This window comes from Macrotis lagotis, chromosome 1, assembly GCF_037893015.1.
Source record: "Macrotis lagotis isolate mMagLag1 chromosome 1, bilby.v1.9.chrom.fasta, whole genome shotgun sequence".
NCBI classification, from domain to species: domain Eukaryota; kingdom Metazoa; phylum Chordata; class Mammalia; order Peramelemorphia; family Peramelidae; genus Macrotis; species Macrotis lagotis.
Window position 1 is genome coordinate 904,947,913 of NC_133658.1, and position 21,511 is coordinate 904,969,423.

Genomic DNA, 21,511 nt, shown 5'->3' on the forward strand with positions numbered 1-21,511 from the left:
TCAGCCTGGCCTGGCCAGGGGCCTCCCTACAACCCTCATCCAAAAGAAGCAGTGATGGAGTAGGGAGAAGGATGGGGGTACAGGCCTCGGGAGGGACTGTCATCCCCAGGTCCAGAGGCAAGTGGAGGCAGCCCCAGAATCCCAGGCCTTGGGGCTAGAGACCCCCTTGGTGGGTCTGGATGAGGCAGCTGAGGTCGAGGTCCCCTAGGACGCCTGGGGAGCTACAGCACAACAGGGGCCCCTCCAACCACAAGGCCAGCCTCTGGGAAGAGGGGGCATGAGCCTACCATTTCTACAGGACGACTACTGTGGCTCCCAAACCCCACCTGGACATGGGGAAATACAGCTGAGAGAGGTGGGATTCACCCCCGGCCAGGCTGGCTTACAATAATGACTTTATTTTTAACATATTTAATTACAGACAGTAAAATAGCTTGGGTGGGGAGGGGAAGGCTCTGGGGGAGGCCTGGCTCTCAGCCCCTCCCTGGGGGGCTCTGGGAGACTAAGAGCCCTTGGTGGATGGAGCGGAGAGGACCCTGAACCCCCAGCCCCTCTAAGGGGCCTATTGCTTCAGTGATGGGGTGGAAAGGGGGCAGAGCCATGCAAACGAAGGGGTTCGGAGCAGCTCCCCTGGCCCTGCCCTTCCTCCCTCCCCCAGCTCCTGCCTCTTCCTCCTAGAATGCCCTGGGGCAGCAAGCCCCTAGAAGCCCCAGCCCACAATGCCCATCGTCCTGGGGATGCAGACCCCTTGAACCAAAATGGGGGAATAAATACAAAGTTTACAAAGTAAAAGCAGGTGGGAACTCCTCCGGTCTCCAACTTCTGGGCCAGGCCAACCTCGTGGTTGAGAGCAGGGGCTGGGCCTGGGTCCGGCTCAGAGTGGTGGGGGGGAGTCTCAGCTCAGGCCCCTCCCGTCCCCCTCACATCATCCCTAGCTGCAGCAATGTGTTGGCGTAGGCCATGGGCTTGACGTTGGGATGAGGCTATGGATGAGAGCAGAGGAGGTGTTGGGAGGGAGGCAGGACCCCTGCCGCCCCACCCATGTCCCTGCCCTGGCCCAGAAGGACTCACCACTGCTGTGAACTGGTGGAACTGAGGCCGCAGATCTGAGCCGCGGAGGTGGATGTAGGAGGCCTTGTTGCCCATCTGGTCGCTGTGGTACCAGATCAAACAGTCAAGTCAGGCAGGAGGGGAGCGGGGGCCACGGGGGGGGGGGGTGCTGGCCCAAGGAGGGAGGGACTTACCAGTAGTTGGGGGCAGAGAAGACAGTGACACACTTGCCATCATGGGTCACCTCATAGCCCTCAGGCTTCACTTCGTGGCTGCGGATGATGTAGTCCAACCGATTCTCCTCGAGAAAGGCCTTGGTGACGTCCGGGCCAAACTGGCAGCTCACGCCTCGCTTGCTGACTGAACGCCCATTCTGGGGGGGGAGAAGGCTCAGAGCGGGGGGCCCTCGGCCCCCAGACCCAACCTGCCGACTTTCCCAGGCCCCCAGTGACCCCTAAGAAGGCGTACACTCACTGACCTGGGGCTGTGGATCTGACCAGAGTAAATCACACATTGGGCCTGTTTATTGAAGGGGAAAGGAGAGGAAAAAAGAATTACTGGGGCTGTCAGTGTCAAGATCAGGGTCCCACCAAGCACAGATGCACCCACTGCCTCCCCACTCCCCATCTTTCTTCTGGGGCCTTCTCTCAAATGGAGGTGCTGGCTCCCCCCTTGGTGTCAGGATCCCATCCCTGTGAGTGGCCTGGCCCCCAGGACAGGGCCTTCCCCTCTGGCGTGCACCCCCCCCCCCCGGGGGTCTGGCTAGGACTAAAGTCTCAAGAGATCATCTGAGCTAACTCTCTTATTCTACAAACAGGGAAAATGTGGTCAGGAGAGGGAAAGGGAGGGATCCAGCCTTTTCTCCTTGCCTCCTTTGTCCTCCCCCCCGCCGCCCCCCCCAGCACTCACCGGAATCAGGGGGTTGCCGATTCCGCTCTATCTTCCTGATGTCATCCAGCGTGACCCCATCCTCACTGAAGAGCCCCCCGTGCATGATCTGGGAGAGGCAGGAGGCTCAGTGAGGGAACCCCCCTCCATCCCCCGCTCCCCCAGGGCTGGCCCCTTGCCCCTGCCCCTGCTTACCAGCACCTTGCCGTTGATACACTGGGCCAGGGGTAGCCACTCAAATACCTCGCTGAATAGCTCAAACATCTGTGCTGTGTATTTGGCCTTCACCTCCCCCTCAAAGCCGTAGATTTGGTTCATGTTGTCTGTCTCGTGGTTCCCTGGGGGATTTTGAGGGATGGAGGGAAGACCCTGGGCTCACAGGCCTGCTTGTTAAGGCTGGGCATGGACCGGGGCTTTGGCGCTCGGCTGGACCCCCACTAGGGCATCACCAGAGAACCACAGAGTTTTAGAGCTACAAAGGCCTGGAGAACACTGAATGCTGGGGGCGGCAGGGGTCCTCAGAGACTATCTAGACCCCTCCTTACAAAGAAGGGGAAATTGAGGCCCAGAGGCAGGAAGGGAAGCACTGAGGTCCCTGAGGAATGAGGAACAAACTGAGAAAAGTCTTTGTTTTTAGCACCCACCTCCCAAGGGCCCCGTCAGGAAGAGCAGGGAGCCTTCCCACCCCAAAGGGCGACTCCAGGGGACTGAGGACTGAGAGCACCCCACCACAGACACCAGCTTACCTCGGAGGAGGTGGAAGTGTTCAGGATAAAGGAGCTTGAAGCCAAAGAGGGTGAGGATCACTTCCACAGAGAAGGAGCCTCGGTCTACAAAGTCTCCATTAAAAATCTATGTTGGGGGGTGGGGCTCAGGAAAATGTGGAAGGGGTGGAAGCCCACACCCTCCCCCACCCCTCCTGTGAGCTCAGATCGGGGCCATGGACGGACGGACACACACACACACACACACACACACACACACACACACACACACGCACACATGCCGTGAGGTCATCCAGAGGGCTGGGGTTGGGTGCTGCACTGAGGCTGGCCGTGGGCCCCCCACTTCCAATGAGAGGGCCATCCCCAGGACTGTGGGCAGGCTTCCCACAAAGGATACATAGGGGTTGGTCTCTGAAGGCAGACCGTTGAGTTCAAATATGTTGAGCAGGTCGTAGAACTGGCCATGGGTGTCCCCACAGACTGTAATCTTCTCTGTCTGAAAGAAAAGAGGCCAGGGAAGAGGGAGAGACACAGACAGACGGAGGGGGAGCGAGAACAAGGCAAACAGGAGGAGGTGCAAGAGAGGGCCAAGTGAAGAAGAGACAGAGACAAGTGCAGCATGAGGAGGGATAAGATACCGAGACCCAAGAAAAATGGGGGCGGGGGAGACAGAGAAGGCAGAGGTAAGAGGAGGGACCAGAATGGGAAGGGGGGGGGGGGGGAGACAGAGAGCCAAGGGGAGACAAAACCGAAACTGGGTAAGTGTCTGCTGGGCTCCCAGGCCCCCAGTCCAGTTCCCTGCCCACCCTGCCACTTCTTCCGCCCTCCCCTGCCCCCCTCAGGGGTGCTCCCACCCTCAAACACAGAAGCACCTCTTTGAGCGTGGTCTCCACCAGCGTGGTTAACTTGGATAGAATCTCCTTCACCTGCACCAAGATCTGGGGGAAGATTGGGTTGTGAGCACAAGGGGAGGGGGTGAGCCACAATACAGTCTCTCAGAGTGCTGGAATGTGACTCAACCAAATTCCTACCGTCTTACAGAACCCCTTGCTGCCTCCTGGGGCAGGGGGTTGGGTCTGGGTTGTGGGTGACTCAGATTCATTGGGGCTGGACCCCCAGGGGGCCCTCCTTCCTCCCCCTCCCCCTCCAGGGGCAGGGTGGGGCCTGTTACCTGGTAGGCACACTTCCTATGGAGCTTCTTCTGCTCTCTGTACCACTGCATGAGCTCCTGCATGAAAGCCAGGGTCACTTTGCCATTCTCTAGCTTCGGGCCACTGTACTCATCCTCGATGGCTGAGGGCAGAGGAGGGAGGGGGTTCAGCCAAAGCCTGCTCCACTGAGGATGGGGTAGGTCTGCCCCGAGGCCCAGGTAAAGGCAGCCCAGAGAAGGTGTGGATGGCTAGCAGGGAGGGTTGTGCCAGGCTGTGTCTGCCCAGGGCTCAGGGGCCAGAGCCAGGGCTGGAGCAGAGGCAGACCCAGAGAGGCAGGAGGCACCTGAGGAGGATCAAGACAGAGGCCCCAAAGGCTGAGCTGAGGAAGTGCTCCAGCAGAAATGGGGTAAAGGCTGAGTCCTGGAGCAGGTTTCTGTAGGGGGTCTGGAGGCTAGTGGAGGGGTTGCTGTAATGGGGGACCAACAAGAGAAGAAAAGCTGAGTTGGGGAGTGGGTCGAAGACTACCAATGAGTTAGAAAAGGTACCCCTGAAGATCTTTGCTAAGGAAGATTTCCCTCATCATCTCCTGAACGGATAAGTTTGGGGGCCGAGGTGAGGTCACACTAAGCTCAAACAGAAGTAGGTCGAGGTGCTCAGGAGCAAAAAAGGTGGAGGCGTGGGGTGGGTGAGAGACAGTCTGATGAAGCTGAGGGCCCCTTCTCAGAATCCCAGTTGTAAAGCTTAAGATAAGATCTATAGGATTGGCAATAAAACCCATTCTACTGAAATATTGTTGACCATGGAGTCCAGGTCGGGAACTGCAACTTCTGGGACAGTTAAGAACCTCAAAAGTCCCAGAGTAGACAATGACAAGCATGTAGGGCTTCCTGTTCAGATCCAGGACTGTGGCCCCAGCTCTCATTGTACATGGAAGCCGACAGTGAGGCTCCAGGTGCCTGCTTTATTTCTGGACCCCAACCGGGATTGCTGTCTTGAAACAGAACCACGGGGGAGGACAGCCCGATGATGTGGTTGGCGCCAACAAGGGCTGGGACAGGCTGAAGGATGCCTGAGATGCATCAGGAGAGGGCTCTCCTGTCTTGGGAACATGCCAGACAAGGATCAGTGAAGAAATGGGCCTCAAAAAGGCTGAGGGGCTCCCATCCCATTTGCCCTCAACAGCCCACAGGGCTGGCCAGGGGAAGCAGGACAAGCCCAGGCTGCCTGGGGAAGGGTCTTCAATGGCCCACAAAGTCAACAGAGGATTAGCTCAGTGGATACTGACAGCTTCCATACTGAGCATGATGGTTGGTCAGATCCCAGCTGTGATCCCTGTAGAGTCTAGACAAGGCAGATAAGTGAAAGCCCAAGGGTTGTGTTCCCCTGAAACCCTCAACACCCCCAAAAGCTCAGTAAAAGGAATGATTCACTGGATGTAGAATAAGCAAAGTCACCATGTGGAAAGGCCGGAAAAACCTCATCTAGTCAACACCAAAGCCAAGGGTTCCCAAGACAGGGATTTGGCTCAAATCCTTTTTTTCACCACCAGGGCAACAATGGACCCTGTCCAGGGGGTGGGCAGAAGCCAAGGGCTGCCCTCGGCCATAGCTCAGAGTCAGAGAGTTTTGGACAGCAGACAGACAACCAAGGGAGACCACTGGAGTAACAATAACCCACATCCTCCATCCATTCCCTCCCCAAAATGAGAAGGCCTGGACAGTTTGGCAGCCCAGCTTGAAGAGTTTGAATAATGGTGGAAGGTGAAGAAGCCAAAGAATCGAAAGGTTGAGTGACTGGTGATACCCTGGAGAGGCTGAGAGAATAAAAAGCTCAAAAGAGAAAGTCAGAATAAAGACCTACATTTCAAGAGCAGGTGAGCTGCCAAAGAAGATGATAAAAACAGAAGGAAAAGTTACTCAAACCCCAGAGAATCAAAAGCTAGTGCATAAATATTATACCACTAAGGAAACAGAAAAATCTGTATTCTCTAGTGATCGTACAACAGTTGCAAGAAACTCCAGAATATTCAAAACAGAAATAAATATGGGAAGAAATAGAAATAAAAATTCGGAATGAAATGAAATTAGAAACCAGAGGTATAATGAAAAGTTGAATAAAAAAAACTTGAATAACTGATGGAAAAATTTGTCCAAAATAGTAGAGGTTCTAAGAGAGAGAATAAAATGTGAACACAAAAATACTGAAGTAGAAGGCAATTTAGTAGAAGAAAAGCAAAAGAGCAGTTATATTCAAAGAACACATGAATTCAGTAAAAGTCCCTGACTCTAAAGAGAGGATATGCAAAGATAACTTGTGGCTCATAATAATGTTCATCCTTCATTCTCAAAGAAGACCATGACATCATGACAAGCATGTTAATTGGACTGGAGTGAGGGGGTTGTGCTAAGTCACCAGCCTCACTTTCTCCTCCAGAACCATCTGGGTCCAGTGACCAGGAATAAATCAACGTGAATAGAGTTGGCCCTGGATGTGAGGCAATCAGGGTTAAGTGACTTGCCCAAGGTCACACAACTAGTAAGTGACAAGTGTCTGAGGCTGGATTTGAACTCCTATCCTGACCCCAAGGAGTGTTCTATCCACTGTGCCATCTAGAGAGCATATCAAATCAAAAAGCCTGAGAGTAGAAAATAAGAAAATCTGTTTCAAGATTAAATTTCATAACTCCCAAAACAAATTCTGCAAGAGTCAAGGAAAGAGCTAAGTACGAAGGAAAGAAAGGTAATTTGAATAATCCAAGATTATTTTATGATTATGAGAAATCAGTGAAAGGGATTTTCTTCTACTTCAACAGTTTTATAATCAAATTTTCCTTTTTTCTCTCAGGGCCTCTACTGCTTTGGAAAGATTTCTGAATTCAGACAGCATAGATCCATAGAATCCAGAGATCATTGGGGGTTGGGTGGTGGTGGTGGGGAAGAGGGTGGGAATAAAAGAAGATGCTTCCAACAACTTCCAATATTAATTAAATTTCACATCTCCCAAAACAAATTCTGCAAGAGCCAAGGTTATGTTCATGAGAAATCAGTGAAAGGAATGAAATAGCATATTCCAAAAGAGAAATGACATATTCTATATACCTAAGCCTGATCAGCAAGGTTTAATCAAAAATTAAATAAACTAATCATACACTAAATAAAAAACTTTGAGACATTCCTGTAAAACCACAAAACTCTTTAAAGGAAGTGGATTATTTGACCTGCAAACATTCCAAACAAAAGGATAAGAATAGTTATTAAAAAAAAAAGACTTGAGTAGGGAAATCAATTCTTTTGTGTTTATATCCTCCCACTCCCTCAATCAGGGTTAAGTGACTGGCCCAAGCATACAGCTAATAAACTAAGGTACTTCTGACTCCAGGCAAATGCTCCATTCACTGCATTGCCAGCCCCATCCCCCCCCCTTTAGAAAAGACTCCACCATTAGCAAAAGAACAAAAAGAATTCAAGAAGAGAATAGAGCACTACTGAACTTCTAAATCATTCAAATCCTGAAGATTTAGGAGAAAGGAACATGTTAACTTATTCTATTCTCTCACTGTATTTATGAGTAGGGCCAGGAAGAGTCCCCACTGGGACAGGGCAGAAGAGGGGAAGAAAAGAAAAGAATACTTAAAAAAAAGCTGTGGGAAAGGCAATATGGTCTTTCTTAAGTTGGAATGATGGATTCATTGACTGCTGGAGCTTCAAGAGTCCTAAGAAAGCATCTGGTCCAGTCCCCTAAATTTACAGGTGGGAACCCTGAGGCCCAGAAAGAAAAAGAAACTATCCCAAGGTCACAAAATAGGTCTAGATTTTTAACTAATTTTTTTTCAGTCCCTTCCTATGAGAGTTTCAGAGAAAGATAAAATCACATAAGAGGCTAAAAGAGTCCAGGCTGAAGCTGAAAATGGGATATGCCAGAGGGGACGTGGTGTGGCTAATCTGAAAATCCCAGACTAGGAGTTTCAGTTCTGACTCAATCAGCAACGAGAAGTGTGACCTTGGCAAAACCTTCTCTACTTTCATCAGAAAAATAAGGAAGTTTGACTCTATAGCCCTCAAACCCCAATTAGCATTAATGGCCAATTAACTGCCTTCACGTGACTTGGGGTTAAATCCTGCCTCTGATTCCACCTAGGCCCCAACTTGTTTCTTCACTAGAAGATCAGGGTTTCAGCTGATGGTCTATTCTATCCCTTCTAGATCTATGACTTTTCTAACCCATAAAAATCATGTAATCCCTTTAAATGTCCTCTCTTTCAAGTCAGTCACTTTGACTTTTAGGGAATTCACATGATCTTTTAATGTAACTATTGCCTTTTGCTTCTCTTATGCCAAATTTTCTTCTACTTCAACAGTTTTAGAATCAATTTTTCTTTTTTCTCTCAGGGCCTCTACTGCTTTGGCAAGATTTGTCATTAGATATTCAATTTTTCTTACATAGCTATTTATGTTTTACATTTCTTCCTAGCCTCTATTTCTGATCTCCTTTTATTCCTATTATCTTCTTCCAACTTTTATTTCTATTTCGAATCATTCTGAACCTGTGTCCTGCTGTTCTAGGATATATCTAGAGAATGCAGAATTTTCACTGGTTCCTTTGGTTCAGTTTCCTTAATGGTATATATTTACTTGTTCCTCTCTTTGGAGTTTTACACTTTCACCAAATCCCTGCACAATGAATTAAAAAAAGAAAAGTCTCCTCGACATTTAAGAAATGACTGCAGTCCTGGTTCTTAACCACTTAGACCTTTGGATGTTTTCTCCCTTGAGATTCAGTTCTTTTATCTCTAACAGCAGGGAACCTCTGGATATTGGACTGGCAATAGCAAGGAGGAGAAAATGGGACTGACTTGAAATTCAATACAATTAGGAGCTTTTTAAGAGGTGAATTATAAGACTACATACAGACTTCATATAGGTGTTATAAATATTTAAAGATTTCCTACCCCAATCTCTAAAATAGAAATAATAGTTAATCCCTGTCCTTCTGACTTTGAAGGAGCTTCAGAAACAGAAGAATTCTTTTCATCCCCCACCTTCCCCCCAACCCCCATAGAGGTCACCTCTTCTCTGTCCTTTATGCATGTGGATTATGCATGTGGATGGCCTTCGTTCCCCAAGCTCCCCATCTCGGCCTAGCTTGGTACTGCCCCAGCTCAGTCCCATGCTGAAGCAGCTAGTCTTGAACACCGCCCCCCCCAACAGAGCCTCAAATCAAAGAGATGATAGGTCTGACCCAGCCCCAACTCAGTTTGACCACTGGCATTCCCATGACACATTACATTTCTGGGGAAACAGAAGAGGCTGATGGGGTCTGAGAATGAGAAGGGCCAGCCCAAAAGGCCAGAATGAGGAACAGCTTGGGGAGCTGGAGAGGAGATCAGGTTCTTGGTGAGATGCTCTGAAGCTCTTTTTCCTGCCATGGGAGAAGGTGATTTCCATCACCAGAGGACTTGGCATAAGGGCCAGGGACAGGTTGGGGGTCCCAAGTCCCTTGATCTCGTCCCATGCCAAGATCCTATGGTTCTCTGAAGACCAGAGCTAGTGGAAGAACTGACAGGGATGCTACCCCTGAGGCCAGCATCAGCTGGACCAGCCTAGACTGGAGAAAATCATAGGGCTGATTTTCTTTTATTTGGGGGTAAGGGTGGGGAAGAGACTGTGGTTCTTATGCTACACCCTGAGAAACAGGATGTGAAAATGAGGAGCTGACCAACTATGGAGGGAAGAACATGAAACTAGAAAGGGGATTCAGTCAGGGTCCAACTAGTAAAATAAGGTAAAATAAGGCAAAGCTAGAGTAAGAGCTGACCCATCAGGAATATTCTTCTTTCTTCTAGCTGCTTCCTACCCCAGCTGGGAGACTGAGATAGAAACAGGAGAGATGGAAAACAGAGAAGGAGGAACAGGAGGGAAGAGACAGGGAGAGAGAATAAGGCAGAGGGAAATGGGGAGGAGGGGGAGGAAAAGGAGAGAGGAAGAGGAAGGAAAAAGGGAAAAGGGAAGAGAGGAGGGGGGAGAAAGGGAGACCATTACATAGGAGAATCTGGGGAAAAGGGAGATTAGCAGGAGAAAAGGCCCTGGAAGGAGTTGGAGAGAAGGGAGCAGGGGCCCTGGCAGGCCCTGAGGAGGGAAGCAGTCAGGGCACTGAGAAGGGAGAATCGGTGCAATGCTGCAAAGGCAAGCAGCAAAGAGAGCAGAGTGGGCTCAGGGGGCTGACAGAGGGAGAACACCATACCCCACCCCACCCCCCACTCACTGGGCCTATACTCTGCATGCCCAGGGCTCTTCCCTGTCCAACTGGTCCATCTGTCCTGGAATTCCTGATGCTCCACAAGATGTTAAAGAGTTCCTGCTTCTCCCCCACAACAGGGTCACTCGTAGGCTTTCAAAGCCTGCCTAATTAAGACATTCCAATCAAGGAAAGAGGAAGGAGGAAACCACCAATAAACCAGAATCACATTCAAGGAAAGGACAGGGTAGTAGTGGTGGTGGTGGTGGGGCAGTGAGGGCCAGGGCCCCGGGAGCTCTACCCCCATCCCAGCTGTCCTGGAAGGCCGCCCAGTACCCTCAGCCACCAGGGGAGTGTGAGCAGGGACTGGGCCACCTCTGAGGTCTCAGTAAGAACATAGAGTAGAACCAGGAATGGGACCCAAGAGTTGGGCTCACATCCTGTGGCACCTTCTGCCACCCCCACCCCCAGACTGGAGAGGAGCTACTCAGTATGCATACAGGGGCAGACAATCCAGGCAGCATACAAATGAATGTCTAGCTGTGCTGGGAATGGGTGGGGAATGTAGAGAAGGAGGATCAGACACCCCAGGACCTGAACTCTTGCTGGCTGCTGTCTCTGTCTCAGAGATGCCAGACTGGCCCTGGCAGGGGTGGTCTGGCAACAAGAGCAGGCCCACATAGAGGTGCCCCCACTTCCCATCTCAGGGTCCCTGTCAGCTTCTCCCTGGGAAGGCAAGTGGGCATTGAAGGAATGGGTCTGGGGGACTCAGCTCTGAGGAAGGGAGTCAGGCCAGCCAGATGAAGCCCATGAGAGCAGAGCTGAGGGCCAGCCAAGAGCAGGAAAGGTGGGAGATGATAGAAGAGGCCAGAAAGAAGCCCGCCAGTGGCAGCTCTGGGGTTGGCTCCCATTCCCAATCTGTGGAAGAGCGTGGCCAGCTCCAGAAGTACTGGAACCTCTGCCAAGGCCACGCAAAGGCTTTACGACGAGATGAGCTGGATGCCAACCAACTGCTCTCCTGTCCTGGGCCCGCTGAAAGACTCAAGAGCCCTGAGTAAAGGAGCCTCCCTGGATCAGTTGGGGGGCAGAGCCCCCAAATATGCCACCCGAGCCCCCGCCCCGCCCCCCAGGGCCATTTGGGTGACTCACTCATGCTCTCGATATCTAAGGAGTCCACCACCGAGCGCTTGTGCTCATCCCCGGCGATGGCCCGCTCAAAGGCCTTCTGCCTCACAATCTTGTTGCATTCCTGGTACTTCATCTTGGCGTCCTTGTCATTGGGCTTGACTTTCACCACCTGGACAGGGAGATGGGGGATGTGCGAGTCAGTGAACAGAGGGAAAGGGGGCCCAAACCATCGGGGTCAAGCCTTTGGGGCACTTTTCTCTGATCAGTCCAGAATTTGAAACCAGATCTTTGGGCTCCAAATACAAAGTACCTGCTCCACACCAGTCCCACCTGCCTGCTGGCCTGGGCAGGAACCAGCAGCAGCCAATACCAGAGACTGACTACTGTATCCTCAGAGGCCCCAGTTTTTGTATCAGTCCTGCATCTCCCCGGCCTGTACTCTGGCCTGGCTGACCTGGGCTCTTGCAGGCTCCCTCACTCTTGAGCTGGGGACCCCCTTCCAAGGAACAATCTCTAAGCCTTTAAGTGGATGGTGAACAAAACCTGAAGCTTAAGCCAGGGCAACTGGGAAGGAGATGAGGGGCTGGGGTGAAGGACTGAGGAGAGAGATGTGGGTCCTACCCCTGACGGTTGGGTCTAGACCCAGGACCTGGGCTCCTCAGGCTCGGTGGGAGCTGGGCTGGCCTGGAGGGACAGGAAGGTCCAGCTCCTCCTCCTCCTCCTCCTCCTGGGGGGGCAGAGGCCCCTTCAGTGGCACAGGCCCCTGGGAAGTGGCCTCATCGTCTTCCTACATTTGTGTGGGAGAGTGGCGGAAAGCCTGCCAGGGAGTCGGTGCCAGTCTGGGGTAGGGGGGCAATCATGCAGAGGCCAGTTGGCTGCTGCCTCCCCGAGTGGCCCGGCTGAGCTGAGGGGAGGAGGTGGCTCAACACTGGAGATTTAGTGTCAAAGTCATGAGGGGAGCAAGAGGGCCCTTGCCCTAGAGCAGAGAACAAGGCCAGCCTTAAAAAGATCATTGAGAAGACAGTCTCTGCACAAAAGGGGAGGTGGAGGAGGGAGTTGGGGCTCCTGCCCCCAGATTTGTAGACCCTGTCCCCTCCAAACTGTGGCTTGATAACAGGCCTCAGGGAGGGAGACCAAAGGAAATAACCTCTCTTCTCCAACTCCAGATACTAGGGAGCTTAGAAACAATGATGCATTTGCCTGATTCCAGGGCTCAGAGCCAGGGGAGGACCCTTTGATCCTATGCTGGGGGGCTGGGGAAGAAAAGCCAGGCTTGTCCTCTCCTCTGAAAAGTGGAGACTGAAGAGCTCCCATAAGAGTTGCGCTGGCACCAGAGGAGGCTTCAGAAAAGGGGGCTCATGCTCCCCCAGGTGGGGAGAAGGGGCCAGGGAACCTGTCCTTAGTAGGGGACCCTCTTGTTCCCCCCCCCCCACTCAGGTCCTCCAGAAACCCCTGAGGAGCGCTTGGGCAAGGGTCAGCAGCTCCATTTTAACAAGACAAGGCTGGGAGCTAGATGGTCAGCCAGAAAAGCTGGGGGAATAAAAGATTCCCAGAGCAAAGGGAGGTGAGGATCATGTGGCCCAACCTTCCACTGGGTGGCTCTGGCAGAAGTATGTTCAAGGCCTCATGCCCCAATTGATGCCAAAATTTAGGGGGTATTTCCAGGGGATAGGGCCCTGGATATGAGAAGGGGATTCACAGGCACATGATATGGGCCCAGCCTGGGGTCAACCACTCTGGCTGACCACTTAGCCTTGTTCTGCTGTGCTGGCCTCAGATCAGACCCTGGCTCTTCCCCAGCCACCCCACTACCAGACTGTAGTCCAGGCCCAGAGAGCACCCTCCTGGCTCCCCAAAATGCTCTATTTCCTCTCCTAGTACAGGCTAGAATCAAATTTTGCCCAGCTCAGACACAACAGACGTCTCCCCTTATCCACACCACCAGGGGTTGAGGACCCCAGAGGAAAGGGGGTCCACAAATGCATGCAAACGTACCTTGCATAGCCTGCACAGCACTGTGGTTTGCACAGATCTATTATTCTTTTCCTAATGTCAGTAGATGCTGCCATGATTTATAAAGCTTCTTAGTCAACATCCTTGATGGCCTGGCCACCTTTGGTCATTGGTCATGATACAGGCTCTTGATAAACCAATACAAACTGTCTAACTGCTATGGGGTTCTCATCTGTAAGATGGAAATGGTGATATCTGGGCTGAGAGGTGCTGTGGACATGGGAGCTAACTGTTGAGTTGGGCTCAAGAGTCAAGAGACCTGGGTTCAAATCCTACCTCTAACATGAAAGTCACCTTCCTCTCAGATAATAAGGTAAAGAGCAGGGACCACTGCGAGGGAGGACAGCCTCCCCAAGAGACCCCCCAATCCAAGAGGTCCAGGGAGAGACAGCAGCTCAGGGCCTCCAGTAGGCAACCCAAGAACAAACCTCCAGAGACTTCCTAGGGGTCTTGGGCAGCAAGGTGGGGCCTCTGGTAGACGAAGAAACCATTGTTACCCAGAGGAGCAGCTAAGATGCAAACCACTACTAGTCCAGACAACATAGTCATTTACTTAGAAAACCCCAGGGAATCAGTGAAGAAATTGAGAAAGTGATATTTCATTTTTCATAGCAAGATATGAAATAAGTTCACAGAAAGGGCAAACATGTTGAAACCATCCTAACAAAAGTGAGGAGGAGATGACAGGAAGAGTAAGGTCATCACAAGATCTGGAGGGAACTGGCCTGAACACTCATGGTTGGAGGAGGAACCTAAGCTTCCTGGTGCCCGGTGCTGGGCGCTGTCCTAAATAAATGATCAAGGGGATAGGAAAAAAGAGTAACAAATTCACTGGGGGGAACCAGGGTCCAGAATCGAGAGACCATAGCATCACCTGGCCCCACCTCTGGTCCCAGACAGCACCCCCACACTGGCCGCAATATGGAAAAGCCTCCTGCTGTACTGCCTAACCAAGGCCACAGGGACATAGGCAGACCCCACTGGTGGCGCTGCGGGAAGATGTCCCCCCACCTTCCAGCTGCTAGGCCTGGGCTGGCTCAAGTCATCCAAGACAAAAAGAAGGCTCAATCCATGACCCAGCGCCTTTGGGAAGGCCGAGAAGGCAAAACATAGCCCAAGATGGGGCAGAGAACTAAGGTCAGCATGGCAGGTCACAAATCATAGGGAAGGTCTGGGGAGAGGGGAAGACAAGGTCCACCAAGGGAATGGAAAGAACCAACACAGATGAGGAGAAGAAAAGGGGGGAAGGGGTAGAAGCTTTCAGTGAACTTGGGGTGGGCCTATGTCCAGAAAGTACTATGATGGAAACATAAAAGACATCAATAAAGGTCCTTCTTCCAGACTGAAGAGTTCTCTGGAACATGCTCTCCACCCCCCCACCCCCATTCAGGACAAGTGTCCTCTGTGGGTCAGAGACGGGTCTCTCAGTCCTTGAACCTCCTCGGGACCTATTAGGAGCCCATCAAATGGGAGTTCCTCTCAAGCCTTTTAAAATGGGTTTATACTTCCAACCTGGGATACCTGGGGCAGCCCCCCCCCCCCCCGCCCCCAGCTTCTCCCATGCTGGAGCCTGGCTCAGACCCTCTACAGTTCTCCTTGGGCCTCAGGTTACTTCCTGTTGGGGGAAGAGACCCCCAGATCTTCTCCAGGCTTCCTACCCCTCTCTGGCCCCCTATTTCCTCATCTCAAAAGGGCTAATCTCCAAGGCCCTTCCAGGTCAATGACCCCATGATCCCCACAGAAGGCTGTCACACTTCTGGGCCTGGCATTCCAGGCCTCCACAGTCCGACCAGTCTCCATCTCTGGCCAAGGCCGGGAAGTGCATCTCCCCCCTCAGCCCGCCCTCTGGCCCTGCTGGGGGTGGGGGAGCAGAGCACCAGGAGAGGACACAGCCCAGGCTCACCGTCTCATAGTCCCGAAGAGCAGCCTTGAATTTTCCCAAGGCCATGTTGCTGGTGGCGCGGCGGTAGTAGCCCTTGATGTACTTTTTGTCCAGCTCCACAGCACGGGTGGCATCTGCCAGGGCATAGCCATAGCACTCTGTCCGGAGATAGGCCAAGCTGCGGTTGCCATAGTAGATGGCATTGTTGGGGTTCAGTTCAATGGCCTGGCTGTAGAACTTGACTGCGTTTTCATAGTCTTTGCCTGGAAAGGGTGGGGGAAGGGAAGGGGTGAGACTCTCCTATTGCCAGAAGGACAGACAGACAGACATCTGGCCACGGCCCCGCGGTACCCCAGCCTGGACGACCCAGAACTCCTGCTGGCACTGGCCACTCCACAGCTCTCTCCTCTACCATCTGTAAAAGGAAGGGACTAGGGGAAGCTAGGTGACACAGTGGATAGAGCACCTGCTCTGGAGTCAGGAGGACCAGAGTTCAAATCTGACCTCAGACACTTAATAACTGCCTAGCTGTGTGACTTTGGGTAAGTCACTTAACCCACTGCCTTAAATGAATAAAAGAAGAAGTCTGGACCAAACTACCCTGAGATCCCTGATCCTCTCCCTGCCTTTATTCTTCTCCCACTAAGGGCCCACCATCAAGACGGAGTGGCCTCTCCTGACCCACGGAAATGGTGGCTACCCCACTTTTCTGGGAGGGTGGGCAGAGGCTGTGTTTTCACTTTCTCTCCTCCCAGCACTGACTACACTATTCTGACATAGTAGGTGCTTAATGTTGAGGATTCACTGAAAATAGGCAGTTCCCCAACTCTGCCCTCCTTCCAGGGGCCTGGAAGTTCCCCATTTTCCCACAGGTGAAGACCACTCTTGCTTGCAGTCTAAGTCAGGGAGGGAGCATAGGGCAGGACAGCCTTGGGGGGCTTTGCTCATTCATATAACTTGGTCTTCCTGGGGCTCAGTCTCTCATAAATAAATTGTGGGGAGTGGGCTAGGGACATTGAAGGCCTGTGCCCTCTTATGAGACTGCAGAAGAGAGGGGCAAACCCACTCACCCTAATTACCAAACCCACTAAGTGACAGAGGATACAAGATCCTCTGGGAGGGGTGGGGACTGGGGGGTGGGTTCAGTGTCCTGAAAGCTGAATGAACATGAACTCCACCATCACGTCTGAGCTGGCTAGAGAGGGTTCAGCCTGAATGGGGATGGGTCTCAAGAGACCACCACCAGAGAGATGGATGAGAAGCTATCAATGTTCAGCTGGGAAGGCAGGAAGGGACTTTCCATCAAGTCCTGGAAAAGTCTATCCTTGGGAAAGGAGAAAGATGAGCCCTACAGAGCAGGTCTAGAAGCAATGGATGGAGTCCTAAGAAGGCAAGCTGTGGCTTGCTGTAAGAAAACCTTTCTAACAAGCAGATCTCCGCCCCCCCCCCCAATAGGTCAGGCGGTCTTGGAGCAGGGGGCTTCCCCTCCCTGCTGGGTACCCGGAGGCCAGTCAATCGGAGTGGGGATCCTTTGGAGGGAAGCCGTTGGGAGGTCGCCAGGTTCAGCTGGGACCCACTCTGGGCCAAGGCAATTAGCTTCACCACCTTGGTTTTCTTCTAGTAAAAGGAGATAATAATACCTCCATGTCACTGGGAAGCTCAAAGGAAGCAATGAATTTGGCTAGCCCTCACTCACTCCATTGTGGATCATCTCTCCTGCTCTCTGCCCTCTTCCCCAGTCACTGTCGGCCCTCCAGGCCTCGTGGGCATACTTCCCATCTTGCTCTAGTGCCAGGGCCTCTCCCCTTTCAGCCTCCAGACCTTGGGAGGATGCTCTCTCAAATGTGGGCATGGCCTGTCTCTCCCATCTGCCAAGTGAAGGCCGTCTCCCTCTCTCTGGCCATCAGAGCCCTCCATCTGGCAGGCAGCCGCCCTGACCTTTCTAGCCTCAACTACATCTAGAGGGTTCTCCTTTCCTCTTTCCCTACTGAATTCCTAGCCCTGTTGTCCAGGCTAGGAGGCCTTCCTTCCATTCCCCAAACCCCTCTGGAGGGCAGGGCTGAGAAGGAACCTGCCAGGGTGTCTGATCCCTGTCACTAAGTGACCTCCAGGAGGTCAGAGACAAATCCCCCTGAATCCCTGCCAACTCCTAGCCCAAGGATCTCTCTGGAATAGGCAGGAGTTGGCTGAAATATAGGCCCCAGAGATCCCAACAGAGATGGACCCTTCCTTTCTCTCTAGGAGTCCACAGTCCAACTGAGGGGATACAACTTGTGAACCACAGACAAAAGAAAATCTGGACAAGATACCCTGGGGGCAGAGGAAATGGCTTTGGCCTTGGAGCTGGTCCTGTGAAACTCAGGAGGGTTTCCTGGAGAAGGGGACACCTAGGAAGAAAGGATTCCTACAGGTGGGAATAAGCAAGACGGGAGTGCAGAAAGGGGGGCTCTGGGGGTGAAGGCAGGGCCTCTAGGGGTTGCCCAGCCAGGATGAAGGGAAGCCCAAAGAGGGCGAGTATTCAAGGGGAGAGAAAGCTTTCCAGTCAGTGAGAACAGGGAGGTGTGGGGGGAACAAAGGTCAGAGCCTGGAGATGACCTTGGGCTACTTCTTTCCCTTTCCCTGGGCAATCCCATGGTCTCTATAGCCCTGTCTGACATTGTTGTGCTCTGACTCTCAGAAGGCAAAGGGGCACCCCAAAACCTGTCCCTGCAAAAGGCAAAGGGCTGCTCCTTCTACCCACGTGTCTCAATTTCCTGTTGCTTTGTGTTCCTTTTCAGACTTAGCTATTTCCTGTTGGGGTTTGAAGGGGGTTGATGGTAAGAGAGGGGTATCCCTCACCACCTCACCATTCCCCATCCCCCAGATGTACTGTTATCTTGGGAAAAGACCTGAAAAGTCAACCCTAGGGTTTTGCCCTGGCTCTGTCTTGGTTTGTCTGGGTCTCAGTTTCCCCACCTATAAAAGGGACACAACAGACCCTCTGATCTCTTCCTGCTCCCTCATCTTTCTCCTTGATCACCACTGGACCTTTCCCTGGCCCCACTTCTAGTCTCCTTTCCTCCTGCCCCCCCACCTCCAGTTTCCTTCTGGGGCCCCTTATTGGTAGCTCCAATGTCCATTACAGACCACCATGTCCATCTCTGATCAGGAGGGGGTAGGCAGGATGTCCCCCCACAGAGGGAACTAGCAATGCTGTGGCTATGGGGATCCCCCCCCCCATTCCCTTCCCATGGCTCACTATCTGGCAGGTCACCTAGAGGCTGTGGGGCAACTCCTACCCCAAGCTGACTCTGAAGCTGCTTGTATTCCCTTTGGTTTCGCGGGAAGCAAAAACAATTAAAAACTCAAACATCTGGTCCAGCCAGCCCTTTGATTCTCCAGAGAAAAGCCAGAGGGGTAGCATCTTCTCCACTATCAGGGCAACCAAAAGAACAAAACTGGGGGGGACAGGAAAAAAAATGAGCTGGATTTGGAGTCAGAAGCTCAGCTTCTTACTGCTTGTGCGATCTTGGGCAAGTCACTTCCTTCTAGAGACCTCATTGGTAGAAATGGGAAGGTTGGACAGAGAGGATCATCTTTAGTACCTTCAGCCTAAGCCTCACTCTTCTGGTCGGGGGGGGGGGGGGGTGTCTTTGGCCAGCAGCCAGCTTTGTGGTCATGGTGGGGCTCCTTCTATTTCTCTTTTCCCCCAACCACAGCCCTTGGTCCTCCAGGCCTGACAGATCACTCCATCTCCCTGGAATCCCTCACTGAACAAGATCTCTCGGGCCTTTCTGGTTCCCCAGCTGGCCACACTCTTCCTCATAGCTCCAAAGTGGCAGCACTTTCCTCCTATCTCCTTATGCCTCCCTCCCTGGCAGAATTCCACCCCATAACTCCAAAGCTGGCAGCACTTTCTTCCTTATGGCATCAGGCTTCCTTATAGCTTCCTATCTTGCAGCCATCTCCCCTGATACCTTCCCATGGCTCCCTATTTACCAACCTCTCTCATAGCTCTCTGTGTGGCAGTGGTCCCCTCCTAGTTCCCTATGGCTCACTATGGCAACTCACTCCATTTCCCCATGGCTTCCCATGTGGCACCCTTCTTCACAGGTCCCCATTGCTCACTCTCTGGCAAAGGTCTGGATATGGTTCCCTATGTGGCAACCTTCCAGGTTTCCCCATGGCTCACAATTTGGCAGTACTCCATTTCTCCTTGTGTGGCAACCTTCTCCATGTTTCCCCATGGCTCATTTTCTAGCAACAGTCTTCGAGTCTCCCTAGGTAATGACCCTTCCTCTGCTCCCTATCTGGCAGCAGTCTTCCCATGCCTTTAGATGGCATACTATGTGGCAAGCTTCACATGTTCCCACGGCTCCCTTTCTGGCAGCAGTCAAGATGGCTCACTATGTGGCAGCCTCCGGCTCTCCCCAGCTCACCATCTGGCAGCAATCTCATGTTTCCCCCAAGGCTCCCTATGTGACAACCTCCACATCTGCCACGGTTCGCTCTCTGGTAGCCGCTCCTACCTCCATGTGGTTCCCTATGTGGCAGCAGGGTCCACAAGTCTTCCTGTGGCTCCCTATGTGGCAGTAGGGTCCACAAGTCTTCCTGTGGCTCCCTATGTGGCAGCAGGGTCCACAAGTCTTCCTGTGGCTCCCTATGTGGCAGCAGGGTCCACAAGCCTTCCTGTGGCTCACTATGTGGCAACAGGGTCCACATGTCTTCCTGTGGCTCACTATATGGCAGCAGGGTCGGCATGTCTTCCTATGGCTCACTATGTGGCAACAGGGGCCGCATGTCTTCCTGTGGCTCACTATACGGCAGCAGGGTCCACAAGTCTTCCTGTGGCTCACTATATGGCAGCAGGGTCCGCATGTCTTCCTGTGGCTCACTATGTGGCAACCTCCACATCTGCCACGGCTCGCTCTCTTGCCAGTGGCTCCCTATGTGGCAGCGGCGTCCGCATGTCTTCCTACGGCTCACTATGTGGCAGCGGCGTCCGCATGTCTTCCTACGGCTCACTATGTGGCAGCAGCGTCCGCATGTCTCCCTACGGCTCACTATGTGGCAGCGGCGTCCGCATGTCTCCCTACGGCTCCCTATGTGGCAACCTTCTGCCCCTTCCCCCCGGCTTCCTGGCCGGCCATGATCTCCTCCTGCCTCCCCAGGCGGCACCCCTCTCCCCGAAGCTCCGCACGGGGCAGCCGCCTCCCCGCCGGCCCCCCGCGGCTCCCTCCCTGCCGGCGCCGGTGCCCGCGGCTCCCCCGCGGCTCCCTATCTGGCAGCGCCCTCCAGCTTCCCTCCTCCCCCCGCCCGCCCGTTGCCATGGCAGCGCCCGCCCGCCCGGCGCCGCCGCCCTCCCGCCGGCCCCAGGGGGCACCTTTAAAGTACTCGTTGGCCTGCGTCTTGAGCTCCTCGGCCCGCTTCAAGGTGCCGTTGGCCGGCGGCTCGTCCCGGGGGGGAGGCGCGCAGCCAGGCCGCTCGCCCTCCGCCATCGCCATGCCGCAAAGCGCGCCGACCCTCCGCCGCCACAACCCCGGCAACGGTCGCCGGCAAGTGTCGTAAAGCGCCGCCCGCCCCCGCTCCCTCCCGGCCCTGCCCTTTGCTCGGCGCGCCGGCCCCGCACGCCGACCCCGTGCGCATGCGCCCGGCCGGCCCGGAGAGGGGGCGGGGCCTCGGCCGGGAGCCGCCGAGAGGCGGGAGGACCCGGCTGGTAGAGCGGCCCGGCCGGCCCGCCCGAGGCTTCCAGAATGTTCCCGGAGGGAGTGGGGACTCGGGGAACCCGGGCCGGGGGGGCCGGGGAGTCCCGGAGGGCTTCCGGGGGGGCGGGGCGCTGGCCTCCGCTGACCTTCTGTGACCTTTACCCCGAGGTCATCCGGGTCACCTCCGGCCCGCCCCGGCCTGACACGTGGTGGGGCCCGCCCCGCCCCCGCCCGGAGCCTCGGGGTTCGGGGGCCACGAGGGGACGCGCCAGGGGCCCGGGGCTGAGGCTCTCGCGTCCTCTTGTGGCGCCCCCTGCGGCCACGGGCCTGGACAGCGGGGGCGCCGGGGGGTGCCCGCCCCGACACGGTGCCCTGGGCAGTCACCTGCCTGCGCGCCGGGCTGGCCCCGCTGGATAATAGACAGTACGTTAAACGGGGGAGAGAGAGAGAGAGAGAGAGAGATAGATGATTGATAGAGAGAGAGATAGATGAGAGAGATGACGGACAAATGGATCAGGTAGGTGGCTGGCTGGATAATAGACAAGCGGGTTGAACAGGATAGATGATGGATGACAACTGCAGACTTCAGAGCACCATAGAAAAGGTGGTGTTTTTAATGAATGGTTTAACTTTTTAAGAAAAACTGTGTTGCAAGAGTTGGATTGATAGGCGGGAAGCATTTGGAAATGAAAGTAATTTAAAAACTAAATTTTACATTGAGAAAGGAGGGAAGAAAGCAAGGTCAGTGACTACAGG

At 53.6% G+C, this 21,511-nt stretch overlaps 1 protein-coding gene across 1 annotated transcript; it reads right to left on the minus strand.

Moving 5' to 3' along the window:
- Positions 1 to 293: 293 nt before the first annotated feature.
- On the minus strand, positions 294 to 20,604 carry PPP5C (protein phosphatase 5 catalytic subunit). The gene is made up of 13 exons (XM_074219206.1): positions 20,434 to 20,604; positions 15,093 to 15,334; positions 11,198 to 11,345; positions 3,835 to 3,956; positions 3,536 to 3,601; positions 3,061 to 3,159; positions 2,685 to 2,790; positions 2,134 to 2,276; positions 1,960 to 2,047; positions 1,529 to 1,569; positions 1,245 to 1,423; positions 1,072 to 1,153; positions 294 to 983 (listed from the first exon to the last, which is right to left on the minus strand). The coding sequence occupies exons 1-13, from the start codon at positions 20,552 to 20,554 to the stop codon at positions 921 to 923; spliced, it is 1,500 nt and encodes a 499-aa protein (XP_074075307.1). The 5' UTR covers positions 20,555 to 20,604; the 3' UTR covers positions 294 to 920.
- Between the last annotated feature and the right edge of the window lie 907 nt (positions 20,605 to 21,511).

Coding starts and splice junctions, on each gene's coding strand:
- PPP5C (XM_074219206.1), bottom strand. CDS start 20,554: ATGGCGATGGCGGAGGGCGAGCGGCCTGGCTGCGCGCCTCCCCCCCGG. Junction 2,277..2,684: donor ACACTTCCACCTCCTCCGAG/GTAAGCTGGTGT, acceptor AAAATCCCCCAG/GGAACCACGAGACAGACAAC. Junction 1,424..1,528: donor GGTCAGATCCACAGCCCCAG/GTCAGTGAGTGT, acceptor CTCCCCCCCCAG/AATGGGCGTTCAGTCAGCAA.